The sequence below is a fragment of the Myripristis murdjan genome, chromosome 6 (genome assembly GCF_902150065.1).
Source record: "Myripristis murdjan chromosome 6, fMyrMur1.1, whole genome shotgun sequence".
Classification (NCBI taxonomy): domain Eukaryota; kingdom Metazoa; phylum Chordata; class Actinopteri; order Holocentriformes; family Holocentridae; genus Myripristis; species Myripristis murdjan.
In genome coordinates, this window is record NC_043985.1 from 35,310,580 (window position 1) to 35,330,056 (window position 19,477).

At 41.0% G+C, this 19,477-nt stretch overlaps 1 protein-coding gene across 1 annotated transcript in view; it reads left to right on the forward strand.

Annotated features, from left to right (window-relative positions):
• The window catches only part of lamb1a (laminin, beta 1a), a 42,330-nt gene extending 23,094 nt beyond the window's left edge, over window positions 1-19,236 (forward strand). The window contains exons 22-33 of the mRNA XM_030053663.1: window positions 666-883; window positions 2,008-2,104; window positions 5,693-6,062; window positions 6,426-6,610; window positions 7,422-7,663; window positions 8,205-8,411; window positions 9,435-9,579; window positions 10,488-10,695; window positions 11,389-11,530; window positions 16,989-17,165; window positions 17,934-18,093; window positions 18,249-19,236. Of these exons, the coding sequence (XP_029909523.1) occupies window positions 666-883; window positions 2,008-2,104; window positions 5,693-6,062; window positions 6,426-6,610; window positions 7,422-7,663; window positions 8,205-8,411; window positions 9,435-9,579; window positions 10,488-10,695; window positions 11,389-11,530; window positions 16,989-17,165; window positions 17,934-18,093; window positions 18,249-18,388 (2,291 nt within the window). The 3' untranslated portion in view covers window positions 18,389-19,236. The remainder of the gene's footprint in view (window positions 1-665; window positions 884-2,007; window positions 2,105-5,692; window positions 6,063-6,425; window positions 6,611-7,421; window positions 7,664-8,204; window positions 8,412-9,434; window positions 9,580-10,487; window positions 10,696-11,388; window positions 11,531-16,988; window positions 17,166-17,933; window positions 18,094-18,248) is intronic.
• Window positions 19,237-19,477: the final 241 nt, after the last annotated feature.

Genomic DNA, 19,477 nt, shown 5'->3' on the forward strand with positions numbered 1-19,477 from the left:
CTATATTAATTTCTCTGAATTTTGCTCCCTAATGATTATTATTATCATTATTATCATTACTAGTAGTAGTAGTAGTGGTAGTAGTACAATAATTAATCATCAGTATCTAGGCTGTATATTATTATCATATCTATATTATTCTTATTCTTATTCACTACCCAGAATCACAGAGCGCTGGCCGTATGACGTCATGACGTCAGTTAGCTTCTGTTGTGTGTGCTGCCTGTGGGCTAAACGATGCGGTGAGGCTCTTTTGGCATCTCTCTTTTTAATCCATGCTGCTTAAACTGCTGGAAGTTTGCAGTGTACAGCCTGAGTGAGGAGGAACGGACCGTGGTTACCATGACAACAGGAGCATTTTGTGATGTGACGTGTTGTGGTGTGGTATCCGGAATAACCAGCATGGGCAGGATTATGTTGGTTAAGGACCCTAAATGTCGGTTTTGATTATTTTTTGATTAATTGCCCAGCCCTAGTTAGGGTTAGGGTTAGGGTTCTCCCAACATAAAATTATAAACAAAGAGGGAAATTTGGATATTTTAGTTCATTTATCTGACTGTGCAGTTGCAGATAACTTTGCTGGTTATGAGATTTTGTATGTTTTTCAAGGAGAACATACCTTGTTCCATATTAATTGGTTAAACGAACTAATGACACTTCCTCAGAGTGTGTGTGCAACCTCCTGGGCACCGACACCACCTCCTGCCCATCAGCCAGCGACTGCCACTGTGACCGGGACGATGGCCAGTGCCGGTGCCTCCCCAACGTGGTCGGCCAGCATTGCGATCGCTGCGCCGCTGACACCTGGAACCTGGCGAGCCGGCAGGGCTGCGAGGCCTGCGACTGCGACCCCAAACATTCATTTGGGACGTCCTGTAATGAGGTGAGTCGAACATTTCAGACAGCCTGAAACACTGTATCCTGACAAACCTGTTGCTTCACCATTAAAATTCTTATCACCATTGTATTTGGTCTGATTCTTTTATATAGCTACTAGGGATGGGAACGTGTACAAAAAATACTAAACGTGTACACGCGCCATTTAATTGCGTGTACACGTGTACACGTGTCTTCAGAGTTGGTTGATTTTTACTGCTATACAACCGCTAGAGGGCGCTGTCACCATTCAAATAACACAGTCGCAACAGCAACCGCAATTAAGTTAATTGCTTCGCTTCATGGCTTGTCACATTTTCTGGATATGAAATCCTATATGCTAACTTGCTGTTGTCGTCCTCCACTCGCACCTGCACTGACGCCGGGCTCTGTCCCCAGGCTGTTCGGGTGTTTCCACCACAGGTGGTTTAACAGTGAGCCTGTGCTGCTACCCTTAAAGGCTAAAGCGGCTTTCACATAGCACGCGGTTTGGGCCGCGCTCTGCGCTGGGTTAGTATTGGGGTTATTTAAAAATTATCAACTTGGGCACAGTGCGCACAGGCGGTGGCGCCAGCCTCGCGCTGCGTTCAGCTTGGCACAGACCGGTGCGCCCTTGCGCCCCGCGATCACATACACAATGAATGGCTGCGGCGGCCGAGGTCTGCGCCGTGCGTGCTATTTGAAAACCGCATAATTCAGCGTCACACAGTGTACACTTGACAGTGTTTCCACTTACATTTCTTTGAAACAACTGCCAAACAGTGCTTCTATTTTTTGGTGGATGCCATTGCATCTCGTGAGTGAACTTAAAGTCAGGTAATAAAAAAAAAAAAAAAAGACATGTACACGGTTAGTGGTTTTTTCTAAACGTTTATGATTGGCTAACCGTGTACACGTTTACAAGTCCCACCCCTAATAGCTACTATAATTTGTTCGAATATTTCCTTCGTCAGTACAAACAGCTGTATATGTAAAATAAATCTTCCTGTCCTTCCTCTGATACTGAAAAGATAAATTTACCTTTAACAAAGGTTCAGTATTTTGTTTGAGGGCGACTGTACTTTCAGGTCAGATTGAAGTTTTTATTCTTTTTTTTCCCATGTATGTCTGAAATGTAAAATGATTTTGCAGATCAACGGCCAGTGTTCCTGTCAGCCAGGCTTCGGCGGCAGAACGTGTCAGGAGTGCAGGGAGCTGTTCTGGGGAGATCCTGAGGTCAAATGTCACGGTGAGTTCAGAGGATCGGTCCCTCAGTAAAACTGTCCTGTAGAAACAACGCAGAGCAAATTCCTCTCCTCTTAACACAAAATGAGACATTAGTTCTTTGTCGTGAGATCCTAAAGACCTTCAGCTGTGGACGACAAAACAAATCTGCTGAGCTCAGCAGTTTTTGGTCCAGCTGCTTACATTTCCATGGCGACTGAGACTGTCTCCCTCAATGCACCTGTATCCTGACAGCAGGCATAAAGGAGCTTCTGTTCTCTGCTTTCTAAGCCAAAAAAATGGAGACATAAAGATGTTGTTGTCGTGAAGAGTTAGCAGCTATAAAAGTCACGCAAAAAAAAAAAAAAAATCGTACTGATTTCATCTGTAATTGTAAAAGAGAAAGCTGGTATGAATCCCAGCCTTTGAAAAGCTCAGGACTGACAGACAAGGACTGGTGTACTCTTCTTGGTCAGGTCTCCCTCAAAAAAGAGATTTTAATCTTAAGGGATTTCCTGGTTAAATAAAGGTAAAAAAAAAAAAAAAAAAAAACACTGCAGCTGCATCAACAAAAAACCGAGCCTAACTCCCGCAATGAGAGAGTTTTCCCAGAGTTTTGGCTTCCTGGTTGCCAACAGAGAGAAAAGTTTGTTTTTGAAGGGTTCGGGTTAGATTGAAGGTGGCGAGGAGCATGAATCAACGTGAGCTCATTCAGGCTGTTTGGCTTCATTTCAATAAATCAAGTCCCAGGGTGACGCTCTGTCATTAAAATATTCTCACAATTGAAACCATATCAAATGTTTTTAAACTTTACTTGTTCATTGAAGCTGCCCTGTATGCTGACTGTGTTGCTCAAGGGCTCCATGGCAGTGGTATTCTGCTCCTTTTTGTGTTGATCTGAACTAACAAGTCTGTTTCTCCATGCATTTAACTTTGAAGTGATTGTGGCTTTTCTCTTTATTTGACAGTGTGGTTGTCCCAGCTTTTAAGTCCTGCAACACGAATAAGAAAATAAGATTTAGACGTTAAATAAATGATTTAACTAACACAGACATTATATTTAGGTGCACCTTGTTTTGTTTACATGTCCCACATCCTCTCTTTAAGGTCACATCCTCATTTCCTGTTGCACATCACAGCCTACACACACACACACACACACACACACACACACACACACACACACACAGACTGTTGAATTGAAGCCACATGGGAGCTGGAATTCTCCCCCAGACTCGCTGCTATAATCTGATCTTCTAATGTAAAACAGATGTTTTACCTCCAAACAGTTTCTCTGAAATGTCATCAGCCTGCAGGAAATGTTTACTTTCCTCAAGCCTCAGCGGAAGAGCTGCTTTCTACTTTCTACTTTATTTATACTTAATTCACTTTTATTTGAAGACAGCATTTTTCATACAGTTAACTCTTTCCCTGCAGCTTGATGAGAGTTAATGACAGAATTTCCCAAATAAAAAGTTAATAAACTTTCAAACAAAAAGCTGGTTAGTGATGTTGTCACCCAGGTGCTCAGGTTCAAATCTCTCATGTGTCCTTGAGCAAGGCACTGGCCTGCTACCATGAAAATGCTGCAGTTTTTTTATATTGTCACATTTTAGATAGATAGATAGATAGACAGACAGACAGATAGATAGATAGATTCCCAAACTGGGAAATTATTATTTTACAGCAGCAACAGTGGAAACATAAAAAACACACTGTATGATATAAAGCAGATAGATTAAAAAGAATAAATGCAAAAATATATACAATAAAGACAACACTGTAAAAAATAAAATCTAACAGTATTAAAATATATAGGTGCAATGGTTAAAACATAATGAATGTATATTAAACTATGAATGTATGTGCAACTGCCAAAAAAATGTGGCAGCATAAGAGTTAGATATGAATAATAAATAAACAATTAAGGTGCTGAGTGTTTAAACAGAGCTAAACAACAGAGTTTTTGGACCACCTTGAAAACGAGATGGTTCATCTCAAGGGGCTATCCATTAATAAATTTCAATTTTTTTTCCTTTACTGTAAATTTTTTGTTTTTTATTCACATTTTTTCTGCTGTGTGACACAAAGACATGTGAACAAAACTTGTGTGTGTGTGTGTGTGTGTGTGTGTGTGTGCGTGCGCGTGGGTTTTATCTATCAGGACTGTTGACCCTCCCCCTTCACACCTGAACCAAGTGCTCTGTCTCTTCAAACACACACACTGAGATATAGTGTGTGTGTGTGTGTGTGTGTGTGTCTCCAAGGTAAAAACCAGGTTATTCAAGAGCCAAGCCTTCATTTCAACAGACTGAAAGTCAAATGTTTGTTTTTATGATAGAAGACCAAAGACTGCAGAGACTGAGGTGGTGAGTGATTAAATGCCTGTGTGTGTGTGTGTGTGTGTGTGTGTGTGTGTGTCTGTGTGTGTCTGCGTGCGTGCGTGCGTGCGTGCGTGCGTGCGTGCGTGCGTGCGTGCGTGCGTGTGTTGGGGGGATTTCCAGTCACTTTGAAAATTAGAGAGTCCTGCCCTCAAAAAGTTGGATCATTTTTTTTTATATTGAGTCATACATTTTGTCAGTGACTGTTTGTTCAAATGCTGCAGTGAAATCCTAATAATGTGAATATTAATAACAACAACAGCAGCAATTAAAATAATAATAATAATAATGATAATGATGTTGAACAGAGAGTTGACTGTTCAGTTCTGTGGTTTTCAGTGTGGTCGTCTCCCTGGAGGTCACACACACACACACACACACACCCCACACACCAGCTTTGAAGTCAGTAAACCCCCACCCCAACCCAGACCCCCCGATGTGTTCTTACCTCCTAAGTTTTAATTCAACAGGAAATGCCTCAAGTGTTACTCTGACTGCTAGTTAAATAAAATATTGTCTTTATCGGCCCACAGGAAATTTGATTTCACAGGTGAGAACCTCAGTTAGCCACCTCACATGGTGATTAATTAACTTTAATCAATATTGATTAACCGATTGATGAAATGTTGAGAAGATGACGCTCCAGTCTCACCACATTAATTTATCTTAATTAACAACAAAAGCTGCCATTGTTCACAGAGAGAAGAAACTGTGTGTTCTGTATATTTTATTCTCATATAGAAGTTTTAGGGTTAGGGTCAAATGTCCACTTGGACTTAAAGATGAACTGATTAAAATCTGGTGGTCAAAGGTCAAGGTCACTGTAATCTCACAAAATACATTTTTGGCTGTGACTCAAAAATGTATGCTCTAATTAGGACAAAGTTTCAAATAAATATCGAATAGGTGAAGCTTAGAATGTTGAAGTCATGACATTTATGGTATTGGTTCTGCTGATGTTGATCTTCAGGTGATGTGACTGAGCTCTCCATCAGTCCTCTGAGCTCCTCTGTCGAAACACACTGCATGTTTCTCACTGGGAATTATTCATGAGCGTGGACAGACATGATAAACTGCAACTTGAGCAATCATACACCTGGGAGGTGGTATTTCCAGTTTATGTCATGTTTATTTGGTGTCTGTGGTGATATTTCCAGTTTATGTCATGTTTATTTGGTGTCTGTGGTGGTATTTCCAGTTTAAGTCATGTTTATTTGGTGTTTGCCCCCCAGCTTGTGACTGTGACCCTCGTGGAACCGCCGAGCCACAGTGCAAGAAGGCCAGCGGCCACTGCGTCTGCGTGGAAGGAGTTTCTGGTCCAAGGTGTGACATCTGTGCCCGCGGATTCTCTGGCACGTTTCCTGATTGCCAACGCTGCCACCAGTGCTTTGCCCAGTGGGACGTCATCGTGGGTCAGCTGACAAATCAGACGCATCGACTGGTCAACAAGGTCAACACCATCAAGGCCAGCGGGATCACGGGGCCTTACAAGCAAACCATTGATAACTTGGAGAAGAACACTGAGGAAATCAGGGCCATCCTGGCCCAAAACCCAGCCACCCAGCCTCTGTCTGAGATCCAGGAACTGCTGGAACAGGCCACGTAAGTTCTTATCATCATCATCATCTTCATCAACAACACCAAGTTCATGCCATGATCCAGATAACAGCTACAAGAACAAGCTGGCTAAACCCAGCAAAGTCAGCATACCATTAGTTAGCCAATATGCTTGAGTGCTTTGATCATCTTGGAAAATAATCTTTGAATCTCAAATCACCAACAGCAGCTGACCACTAACCCTTAACAAGCGACAGGACCTTTAACATGATAATACTAAACAGCTAAAGCTAAAGCATCCCTCATTTTTCATTATGTTATTGCTAATAAAGGGAGCATCTATGGTATAAATATCACAGATAGCAGAAAAACACGTTCAGGTTACATCAATATTAACTTCACATGCAGAGATCTGATGTCTGAGCTGAGTGCTAAGTTGAACCAGACGGAGGAGATGTTGGTCCAGGTGACAGTGGAGGACAACATCACCGACACCAAGCTGGACGCTCTGAGAGAAGATGCTCAGAAACTGGAGCGTACCGTCCAAGAGCTGCTTGATCAGGTTGAGTTCATCAAAAACTCCGACATCAGAGGTGAGGAATGCAGAGAAGATGAGAGGCTCAAGACGCAGGACAGTAATAAGAATTATACTAGTTTGTGATTGGTTGAATTTTGTGTGTTAAAATCAAGTAGGGCACATGTAGTCTGAATTTAGAATGGTGATTTACCTTGAGCCCTACATTGGCCACAAAGTTTTGAACCAACCTGTTACTACTGTAATAACAAAACGTAAGCATAAAGTTATGTTAGCTACCATCCCCTGCCCTGTTTTTGGGTTATGGATTGCTTATATTGCAATTTATTTTTCAGCAGTTAACACTGATGTAACATTAACACAGCTTCAGACAAAGTTGCCTCCTCATGTTGAGGAGATCCTCTCCTCAACATGAGAGGATCTGGACCAATCCAAGACTGGACCAGACAGGCTGGAACAAATCTGTAGCCAAGAAAGTAAAATCCCATGCTGAGTTTTATGAAATAATGAATCTATTTTTTAAAAATAAAAATCTATACCTATCTATCTCTATCTATCTATCTATATATATACACATAGATAGATAGATAGATAGATAGATAGATAGACTTTTTTAAAGAGCTGTGGTCAGACTGATAATTTTCATAGACAATATTGTATTAAGAAAATCATTCAACTGCATGGGCACTACTTTTTCCATCATTTTGCAAGGCTTAGCAAATGCTTAGCCTTGCTAAGTATTTGTATTTCCTGAATATTGAAGAATCACTTTTCTGGTGGTCTGACAGTGGCCGATTTCAGACTGTGTAGTAAAGAAATGTAAAATCTTCATTCATCAAATTTTCAGTTGTTTTGTGTTTGCATGTTAGGAGCAACAGACAGCATCACAAAGTACTTCCTGCAGTCTGAAGCCGCAGAAGCTCGAGCCAATGCATCGACCAGCGGTCCTGACAGCCCTGTGGAAAACTCTGCCACCCTACGGCAAGCCACTGAAGACAAGATGAATGAGACCAAAGAAGAGTTCCACAGAAGACACAAGGAGCATGCTGACAGACTGGATGACCTGGCAGGACAATTGGAGACTCTGGACCTATCAGAGCTCAGCGAGAAGGTATGGAAATATCCTGAAGCATGGTGTGCAGGCAGTCTTAACACTAATGCTAACCCACCCTGGTCTGTAAACAGGAACCTCATACAAATAAGATCAGATTAGGTGATCTGATCACAGGTGGACAATCACAATTAGAATATGTCTCTGCATGCGCCTCCAGTTTTTTTTTTTTTTTTTTTGTTTGTTTCTTGGTTGTTGTTTTTTTGTTTGTTTTGAGTTGAAGGACATGTTGGGCGGGGTCAAAGCTTAAGAAAAAGGCCTGAGTGATCATATCTCAGCACAGTGAGGATGCATCAGCTGCCGTTCACACCTGTACTGAGAGGCTCCTGTATTGTGATTGGATAAACCAGGATACAAAGAAATATCACAAACCCCAGCTTGTTAGCAGGTCTGCAGTTAACAAAATATCAAAGTAATGAAGAAACACCATAACTCTGTAGCCAGAGAGAGAGTTTACAGAGGAACATGCACTTCCTGTTTTATTGTCATCTGTTCTCCATGTTGACTTCCTGTTTTACTGGTGGTCTCTTCCCATGCTCAGACATGCGGTGGTCCACTGGGCCCAGAGGCCTGCTCTGCAGCTTCCTGTGGGGGGCTTAGCTGTCTGGATGCTGAGGGCAACAGGAAGTGTGGTGGCGAAGGATGCAATGGTTTGGTCACTCTGGCCCACAGTGCCTGGCAGAAGGCCAGAGACTCTGAGCAGGAAATCAGCAGTGCCATGGAGGAGGTGGAGAAACTCTCCAAGATGGTGAGACTCTGAAAAATAGCAGCATTTTGAATTTCTAATTCCGCATCTTGACAAAAGATTGATTTGTTAGTTATCTTAAATGTAAGTCAACAACGCAATCAGGACATATTCATTTTATCAGTTAATAACACTGCACTGACTGTCTGTGGAAGCCTTTAGCATGGAGTGATTCTAATGGCAATTTCAGATTCCAGAAATGGTATTAATGATGCTGACATTGCTATTGAACACTGAAAACTTATAATCTTTTTAATTCTTTGTATGCATGAAAATGGTGAAATGTAGAAACTTATAAATGCCAGATATTAGCAGTTGTTAAAATAAGCAATAATATCAGCCTTCACAATCACAAATCAGTTTAAATGAGTATATTATGTCTTTAGTAATCTGTCACAGCAGTGTGTTTCCCCCACATTTGAACTGACACCACACTTAGGCAAATGATGGTATTTCTTAAAAGAAGTGCAGCTATGGCACAATGGTGTTCAGGTAATAGCTTTCAAAAAGGATATGTGGTGTGTTTTTTGTTAAGTGAGTTAAATTTATTTAGGTGTTCTTTTAATACAAAACTGTTAAGTAAAAAAAATAAGAAATTGAATGCTGGAGAGCATATTCGTGAAGTCACAGGTATACTCGTCATAAAACCAAAACCATGCAACAGCTGCATTCATGCACAGCAGCTTCATAAGCCCTCACAGAGGTTATATATGTTCCCAGGTAGCACACACACCAGGGCCTGATACAGACATACAGTCGCAGTCGGCTAAACATTGCAAAAAACATCTTCCCTATGTTGGTCTGATGTAGGCTGTCCATCACAGTTTGACTAAGTAAGCCTGCCTTTAAAACTCCAGACAACATTGGGATGGTGCAGGAAAGACATCAGAAAGGGACAAATAGAAACAATGCAATCATCCATCAGTTTGAAGGCAGACAGTCATAGGGCTGATGAGGGTGCCATCACTGTTTTGGAAAGAAGTTATGATTTTCAGTGGATCCCGACCAGCATGTTATAATGAGCAGGTGTCAGAGGCCAAGGTGAAAGCAGATGAGGCCAAGCTGAGTGCTCAGGACGTCCTGTTGAAGACCAATCAGACCAAGCATCGTATCGACCAGAGCAACGAGGAGCTGCGCACCCTCATCAAACAGATCCGAGACTTCCTCACCCGTACGTCAGCATGATTCTCATTATCTCTATATTGCACTTCTGGATCATACTCTGGACACAGAAACATTTACTGTATCTTGTATTACAACCCTGTGACCTTCACAGGGCTGTGACCTTAAAAAAAGACCTTAAATATCGAAGAGGTGTGGTGGTGGTTATGACGGTGGATCTGGCAGCATCACAACTGTCACAAAAACATGATTCTTTATTCTTCAGTTTACTGTATTTGGACTGTGCATTTTTCTTCATGGCAGTTTTTTTTTCAGAATGTGAAATCAACACCACATTCATGATATGTAACATTCAACATACTGTTTTAGTGAATATTTGGCTGAGAAACTGCCTTTTCCATTAATTTGTATAATACGCCATCGGGGTCTTCAATTACGACTCAAGTCTGAATGCATATAATGGTGTAAATTCAAATGTTTGTTTTAGCATTAGAATAATTAAATTGGTCAAACTCACTGCCGTCAGAGAGAAATTGTTGTGAACACACTTATGTTTCTCTGTCATGAGGGGGAAAGGAGGGGAACCACAAATTCAGTCATAATTTTTACAGTTTAGAGCTAAATACAGTAACACTTTACAATAAGAGTACAACAATTAACGTTAGCTAACGCTAGTTAATGCCGTAGTGGTTAATTAACTGTTAGTTAATGATTATTATGACATTCCCTAATGTTAAAAATATCTACAATAACCCTTGAATAACATAAATTAATACCTTAGCACGAACAGCATTAGTACATGATTCTTAGACACATTAGTTAATGGTTAGTTAACTGTTACTTAATGTTTATTACAACATTAACTAACGTTAATTGTTGTACTCTTATTGTAAAGTGTTACCCTAAATACATAAAGAGTAAACTATAAATGTAACTTTGTACTGTGGTGCCATGTAGAGGATGCAGCTGACCTGGAGAGCATTGAGACAGTGGCCAACGAAGTGCTGGCCATGCAGATGCCCACCACGCCTGCCCAGCTGCAGAACCTGACTGATGAGATCAGGGAGAAGATTGGAGAGTTGGGCCACGTGGAAACCATCCTCAACCAGAGCGCTAGTGACATCCAGAGAGCTGAGAATTTGCTGGAGCAAGCCCGCAGAGCCAGGTAACAGCTTTGTCATGGAGATTTCACACTGTCCCTGCTGAGAGGCTAAAGACGAAAGCGTGTCATCGCAATGCCACTGGTTTGAGGCCCCTCTCTGGGTTGAGAATGTGGCTCAGGAAAGTGAAGGAGTGACACTCTGTACTGCTGAGGTGCATTAGAGCGAGACTAAGCCACCAACCCACCTTGGTGTTCAGTCATCTTTCTTTGATTAAATAAGGGCTTAAAACTTAACTGAATAAGTCAAAAGCTATGAATGAAAGACACCTAGAAGCAGGTATGAACTCCAACTTCTTTCTTTCCCAAAGATTATTTTTTCGGCATTTCTGCTTTATTTGACAGTCACAGTAGAGAGAGATAGGAAAGGTAGGGGGAGTGAGAGTGAGGGGATGACCTGCAGTAAAGGGCCTAGGCTCGGATTCGAACCCAGCACACTGCCATCAGGACTTAACAAGAGGTATGCACTCTACCAGGTGAGCTACCAAGGTTAAGACTCAGGAGGTGTGTAAACTGAATAATGTGGCCGTCAAAGAGAAGTGTACGCTTTCTTATGGGTGTCCTGCACTGTCATTATGATTTAAAGAATGAATACAGTGTCATCTACACATACATTTACACACAAAAAAATCTCTTCAGAGGAAAAAAGCTTTCTCAAACATGACATGACTAACAAGAAGAATCAACTGTAAACCACAGTAAAGAGGCGACAGATGTGAAGGACATGGCAGAGATGGTGAAACAGGCTCTGGAAGAAGCTCAGAAAGCCCAGATTGCTGCCAGTGAAGCCATCCAACAGGCCAGCTCCGACATCAAGAACACCAACAACCTGCTGTCCTCGGTGAGTACTGTTGAACTCCCCTGATGGTACTGTTGAACTCCACTACCAGATATGGGCCAAGATAGTGCCAGGAAATGTATCGTGATAAAATACATATATTTTGTATTTTCAAAATACAGGAATACAGGTTTGGGACTCTGACTTTGTACAAAATGGCAGAATATTAAAAAAATCATAATTTGTGCAAAGCTCTGGTGAGAGATTGAACCCAACAAGGAAGTATGAACAGGAAGTAGAATGCTACTGCATATGCATATACCATCACTGTGTAGGTAAATGTTTACCCAGGCATAAACACACTTGCATACATTTGTGTACACAGTACCAGACAGACTTCACCTCACTGTTCAACCTTTTTTTTTTTTTTTTACTTTCTAGAAATAACAAGAAGCTGTACCCGTGTACTTGGATTAAATACTTCAACAGGGTTAGAGTTAGGATTAGACTTTTTTGGCAACTGCCTGCATCATTTTGAATTATTTTATCATTTTACAGTCAAATGTGCACATTATGAAATCTGTGTGTAAAAAGGATGCGCGTAAGTCACATTGTAGAGATAATCCTTATAAACCACAACTCATCTGTGCCATTTATATTAACAAGTAACAAGGTAAAATAAATAAATAAATAAGTTAAATATTTTTTAACAAAATTATTTTGGAAATAGGTTTGCAAACAGTTATTGCCAGAAGTAAGGGGAGTAACTCTTAATTGCTGTAGTTTTATGTCTATTATGTAACTGTATTAGCCATATACTGTTCAGGTCAGCATTTTGGTGTCACAATTAAAGCCCTCGCTTTTTATTTAAATGGTTATGACCGGGTCATTATGTGGTGAAAAGTATTGTGAACCGTTTTTGTAGTAATGATAATTTTCTGAGTAGTGTCCTTGGAATAAACTGTAGCTCATTTTGTCACCTCAATCAGCAAACTGTATTGACGCAAATATACAGTCACAGTAGAAGAACCTAAATAGAGAAATACTGTGAGGAAATATTTTGTGTACTTCGAAAATACAAACCTTCACTGTAAAGTGTCTTGTTACAAATGAGATTTTTCAGCCCTGTGAAATAAAGATTACAAAAACAGCAACCGCACACTCAAACACTGTGCATATCAAAATTTCTTCATGCCTGAAGAAGGTCTATGACCGAAAGCTTGCAGTAAATTTTGATATGCACAGTGTTTGAGTGTGCGGTTGCTGTTTTTGTAATCTTTATCCTTAAGCTCAGCTCCAGCACCTTTTCTAAGCATATTGCTTACGGATTACAAAACACACAAAAGTATGTTTTTCAATCAAAACTAACAGAAATACTGACCATCTGTGCTTCTGATTGTACTGTTTAACCTTTCCTGATGGCGTGCTGTTTATTTCTTAACATATGTCCCTTTTCCACCAAAAAAGAACCTGGTGCTTGTTCGGTGCTGGTGCTAGAGCCAGTGTTTAACTGGACCAGTTTGCTTTTCCATCGGCCAAGAGCCAAGCGGAGCCAAGTCAGAGCCACGTCATGACGTCAGTGTAAAACATGATCACATGGGTGTGCGAGACACTCAATCGGAATCACAATAACCAATATGAACAACCTCACTGTAGTGATGCAAGTGCTGTTTGTGTCTTAACAAGCCTACATTGTGATCCAGAAGCGAAGAACACAATTATTGCTGCCTACCCATCGTATTTGTGGTCGGAACAAATGACGATTACGTTTAGCTAAACGTTTGATGAGTTGAGTTGAGTACTTTTATTGTCAGAATCTCTTCTGAAATTTTTCTTGCGTCCGAGACACTTGTTCTTCGTGGCAAAACAACAAATACCAAATAATATACACACATAAATATAACATATAACATAAGACATCCGTCAGACACATAATAATGTGCTATAGGCGCAAATGCCTCAAAGTGGCTGCAGTGCCTCCATATCCTTACACAACAATAATAATAACAATAATTCAGTGCCCTGAATGGCCCAACTGATTCAACATTTTAACCGACTGAGGAACAAAGGAGTTCCTCAGTCTATTTAATCTGGCTATAGGGACTCTATATCTCCTGTTGGATGGCAGCAACTGGTATTCTTCAAAAAGTACATGTGTTGGGTCGGACAAAATGTTGTCTGCCAGGGATAGCATTAGTCTATTATATGCAGCTCTAAAAATTGGCTCCAGTGTTTGGCCTACGATCTTTGAGCAGATGCTTAGCAGTCTCCCCAGTCGAGCTTTAAGTTGCACAGAGAGACAACTATACCATGCACTGACTCCATACTGCATAACACTGAGAACAATGGATTGAAAGAACAACAACAGAATAGGCTTATTAGTGCCAAAAGACCTTAGTCTCCTAAGAAAGTAAATACGTTGCTGTATTTTGCTACAGATATAATCAATGTGTGCGCTCCATGACAGAGCAGCATCCACATAGATGCCTAAATATTTGTAGGAAAAAACTTGTTCAATATTTGTGTTATTGATAGTGACAGGTGTAGGATATGAGTTCTCTGGAAGACCAAAAATGACTTCTTTTGTCTTCTTTGCATTGATAATAAGTGAGTTCTTCTCACACCACTCCACCAGACTATCTGTGTGAACCTGATGAATACCGGGATCGTCTTCGGTCCCCAACAAAGACAACAATACAGTATCATCAGAGAACTTCAAAATAAACGTATTTGGTCCATTGTTCCTACAATCATCCATGTAAAGTGAGAAAATAAATGGAGAGCTTACACATCCTTGGGGTGCTCCAATATTAGTTACGATAGGAGTTGAATATGTCTGGTTAACCTTGACCCTTTGTACTCTATTTCTAAAGAATGCATGGTACCAATGAATTAAGTAGGGATTTACCTCCTTGTCAACCATCTTAGCCAATAGGATCTATGGCCGGATCGTATTGAAGGCCGATGTAGAATCTAGGAAAAGAGCTCTAGCTATAGTTTTAGGCTTATCAAGATGCTTCAGAATGAGGTGCATCAGTGTCACCACTGCATCTTCTGTGCTACGATTATGCTTATATGCAAATTGCTGCCTGTCAAGTTTGTCAGCAATGGACTCACTAAGCTCCTGAACTACAGTTTTTTCTAAGGCCTTCATTGCGACCAGAGTCAAGGCAACAGGACGATAATCACATGGTTGCTTTGGACATTTCACTTTAGAAACAGGTGTTATATGTGATGTCTTCCACATGAGAGGAGTATTACCTGTGTTCAGTGAACACTTGCAAATGGGCTGCCACACAGGAGCCAACTCATCAGCGAAAGTTTTCAAAATATATGCACTAAGGTTGTCTGGTCCTGTGGCCTTCCTCTGATTTAAACGTTTAAAGATATTTCTCACCTGCTCAACAGAAACATCAATCCTATCTGTCGCAGACAGTACAACTGTTTTAGTTATTTCAGCAACCCTATCTGTATCGTTACCTTTTTCAAACCTGGCAAAGAACCCATTCAATTGGTTTGCAAATTCTAAATCATTGTCTACCACCAGAGCTTTTTAGGTGGTTGACAGCCCAGTCATAGCTTTCATTGTATCCCATAACTGCTTGCTGCTTTTGTTTCTATAGCCCTCCTCTAATTTGAACCTGTGTTTCCTCTTTGCCTCTCATACTTTTTAAATCTTTTTCTGCCTGTTTTAGTCCTTCAATGTCCTTGTTTCTGAAAGCAATCTCCCGCATGTTTATGATGTGTTTAACCTCTTTTTGTTATGAATGTCTTGTTATTTGGATATATTTTTATTTCCCTAGTTGGTATCACTGACTGTACACAGAAATATATGTAGTCTGTTGTTACTGTTGTAGTTTCATCCAGGGAGTCATGATGAAACTCTTCCCACATAGTACAGTCATATGATGCTTTCAGTTTTTCAATGCTATCAGGTGACCACACTTTGATCACTTTCTCTGGTTTGGAGCGTTTCAATTTAGATTTATAGGCAGGTACAAGATGAACCACATTATGATCCGAAGTGCCTATTGGTGGTCTTATCCTTGACACATATGCTCCCTCCACGTTCACAAAGCATTTGTCCAACAGTTTATTCTTCCTTGTTTCACCCTTCACATATTGTTTGAATCCTGGCATCATTAAGTCCAATTTACACTGGTTCATATCTCCAACCACAATAGCTGGAGCATCAGGATGTTGTTGCTGCATCGTGTGGACACAGTCTGCAACAGTAGCTGCTGCTCGCTTCGCATTGCCACTGGGAGGTGCATATACCACAAACAGCAGCACGCACCCAAATTCCCTAGGCAAATAGAATGGTCTTAATGTCAGGTACAGGATTTCAACGTATTTGTCACAAATCCTGCCATTCACGATGTATTGACGGCACCACTGATCATTTATTAGGACGCAGATCCCGCCCTCTCTGCTCTTACAGGTGCTGGTATCTCTCACCAGAGTGAAGCCGTCAATTTCACAGACAGAGTCCGACACAGAGGAATGTAACCAGCTCTCAGTAAAGCACAGCAGCGATGCCTCCCGAAACTCTGAACAGTACCTCGTATAGGTGCAGATCTCATCCATTTTGTTGTTAATTGACCGCAGGTTTGCAAGGATCACAGATGGAAGAGGTGGCCTTGTGTGCCTCGCTCGCAGGCATCTCCGCAACCCCCCTCTCTTCCTCTTTTCCTTCGCCGCTGGAGTCCTCTTGTCAGCTCCGGAGGAATGTTATCTAGGAGCCCCGGTGCGAGGCTCAAGGCCCGATCCCGTGAAGTGACAATCCTCTGACAACATCTTAGTTCCAACAGTATTTCTCTACTGTATGCGAGTGCAGAACCAGCGGATGAGATGCCGGTCTTTGCAGCCACACAGTTCGTGTCCACACGTGGGTCCATATTCCAGTGTGTTTGTTGCATTTGCAACCACAGTCCACATAGCACGAAAACAAACATGTGCATAAACATTTCCCCCGTGCTCACCTTAGACAAGACCCCATTAATCGTAAGAAAACAACATAAAACAGAGAAGAAACACAAGCGCCTCGACGCGAGTCGCAGCCGTGCCGTGCCCCGGAAGGTAGCATAGGATACATTGAAGGATAGCGTTCGCTGTTCCCGTTTGGGTCTGTAACCCCGCCCACCAATGACGTGGTGGGTCGTGTCATCGGTTCTTTCTCTGGCCCCTGTTTAGCCCCTGCTCGAAATTGGTGCTTGCCTGGAACCGATTTGGAACCAGTTTGGCTGGTGCTTGTGCGGTGGAAAAACAAAGAACCAGTGCTAAGTCAGGCACGGGCTCTGAACCAGCCTTAGAACCTCTTTGGTGGAAAAGGGGTAATAGTGCTTTTCTGCAAGACTTTTCTGCAAGACTTACGTAATTTAGATTGTGGTGAATTATTGTGCTTCTTAGAGAAAAAAAATTGGCAAGATCTCATATTTTTCTGCCCATCAGTCATTGTAAGCCTTTACAAATAACACGAGAAGTACAAAATGTAAAATGTGATTGTAAATGTTATCTGCAGGTGGAGTCAGAGACAGCAGACTCTGAGTTCAAACTGAACAACGCCACCCAGAGGCTGCAGAGGCTGGAACAAGACGTGACGCTGCTGAAAGAGAAAGCCCTGAACAGTTCACTGAGGGTCGAACAAACCCAGCAGGAAGCGGAGAACACCAGCAGAGAGGCCAAGCAAATCCAAAATGTTTGTATTGAGTATTGATGATTTTTTTTTTTTTTTTTTACTAGTTAGCTAACCCTAATCCTAAGCCATACAAAAGTCATTCACTATGAGATGAATAGATTCTGGAAGCTGACGTGTTTGTGTCTTACTTTCCATAACAATGATTTGATTGTTGTTCTGTTATTTGTTTTGAAGTGAGTTATGTAAAAAAAAAAAAAAAAAGAAGGGGAAAAAAAGAAAAGTTTATATCTATACAGGTAGGGAAAAAGCCATTACTAATAAAAAAGTAATGTAGCAAGTGACTAGATTTTGAGGCATTAATCCCCTCAGTACATTATTTCACACAGAGATTCAAAGACCATAAGAAGCCATGTTTCCTCAGCATAAGGAGCACTATGTGCTTCAGAAACACACCTCTTTACACACAGTTTACACTTAACATCATTTTATTAGTGAGTCAGTGGGTGCAGCAGAGGGGAAGGGCCAAATCCTAACCCAGTTTTGGTTGTTTTGTTTGTGTCACAGTGTGAATTCAGGTTAATTTTGTTTTCATCAGTGTCATCAGTGTAAATACAGTATGAACTAGCATGACATCAGTGTGCTTCCAGGTGTTGATGCAAAGTTTTAGACACACAAATAATCACTTTGGCCAAGCCATTACCATCATGATCAATTCAACTGTTGGCACACTACAAATTACATCTAAGAATTGTGTGTGTGTGTGTGTGTGTGTGTGTGTGTGTGTGTGTGTGTGTGTGTGTGTGTGTGCGCGCGCGTGTGTGTGTGTAGAACCTGGACACAGAATTGAAGGATAAATACACCACAGTGGAGGAACTTATCCGGCAGAAGGCAGGGGGTGTGGCTGATGCCAAGAGGAGGGCAGAGTCACTACAGCAGGAAGCCAAAGAACTGCTGCTGCAGGCCAGTGACAAGCTGCAGCTACTGAAAGGTGAAATTACAGAGTGATCCTGTTCTGAATCTAATATCAATATTCCAACAAGTCAAAGGCTAATGTCAATAGTTGTTCTGCTGATTTAAAAACGTCAATACATCACTTAGTTCTGCAAACTGTGAGTAATCTGGTGATCTTTTTCCTCGGTCCAGACCTGGAGAAATCATATGAAGATAATCAAAGGACCCTGGAGGAGAAGGTCAACCAGCTGTCAGACCTGGAGAAGGCTGTCAAGGAGCTGCTGGAGGACATCAGTCATAAAGTCACTGTCTACAGCACCTGTCTCTTCTAGAGTTCTGCCGCCATGGAGGCTTCTCACTCTGTACACTTTTGGACCAAGGTCATCTCTTAAAGTCTGACAGTGCTGAGTTTAATTTATATTCAGGGGGAAAAGTTGACAACATTAAACAGCTATAGATCACCATGCAGCATCGCAGGACAAATGTATGAACTGCCAGAAGTGAGGCCACAAACACCTGGTCAGACACCTGGCTGAGTTCAGCTGGCCCTGTTCTGGAGCAAAGTGAACTCAGAGACCCAGGAGGGAATATCAAGCAAACTCAGGCCTAACTGTCAATTTATTGAGTTTTTTTAAGTCTATGAATGTGCACTGTGAAAGGCCCAGTGGAGGAGGTGGCTACCCCACACTGTTTACTATTTCTATTGAACACTGTCATTCCAAAGTTTTCATCATTTGAATAAAGTGACCTCCACTATTAAACTAACCCTAACAGTAACATAAAACATTTAAATGAATGTTTGTTGCTTTTTAAATGTAAAGGATCATCTTATGCCATGAATAAAGTACATCCCATTATGAGTTTAGAATTACAGATTAAGCTGCCAAAACTTGTGCCAACCAACTAAATATTTCTCCATGTCATCAAGTGAAAACTTTAAAACTGCCTTGTGTGGTTTTGTCCTCAATTATAGATTGACCTGCAATCTGCCCGACCAAAGACAGCTGCAGTTAGCTTCTTTTAATTGCAAGAGAGTAAGTACTCAATAAACTGAAATGTCAAAAAATATAGTACAATGTGATTCAATAAAAAAAAAAAATCATTTAAATCAAGCCTGGAAAACAAAGTGTAAAAATACTGAAAAGGTGACTGTTAAAGCATGAGACTGCAAAGATGTATACCTCATAATGTTGTACTTCATATCTTCTTTGATTTTGTATTTTTGTATGTTGCTCTACTATGCAACAAAATGTTGACAACCAATTGATTTTTAATAAAACTGCCCACTATAATAAATTTGATGTGTTTGTCCAAATATGACATTTTCTTTCAATATGCTTTATAGAATTCACTTGTGTAGTGTCAAGTTTTTTTGGCAAGGCAGCAGTTTCAATCTTTAAGGTTAAGGCACCAGATTAGGA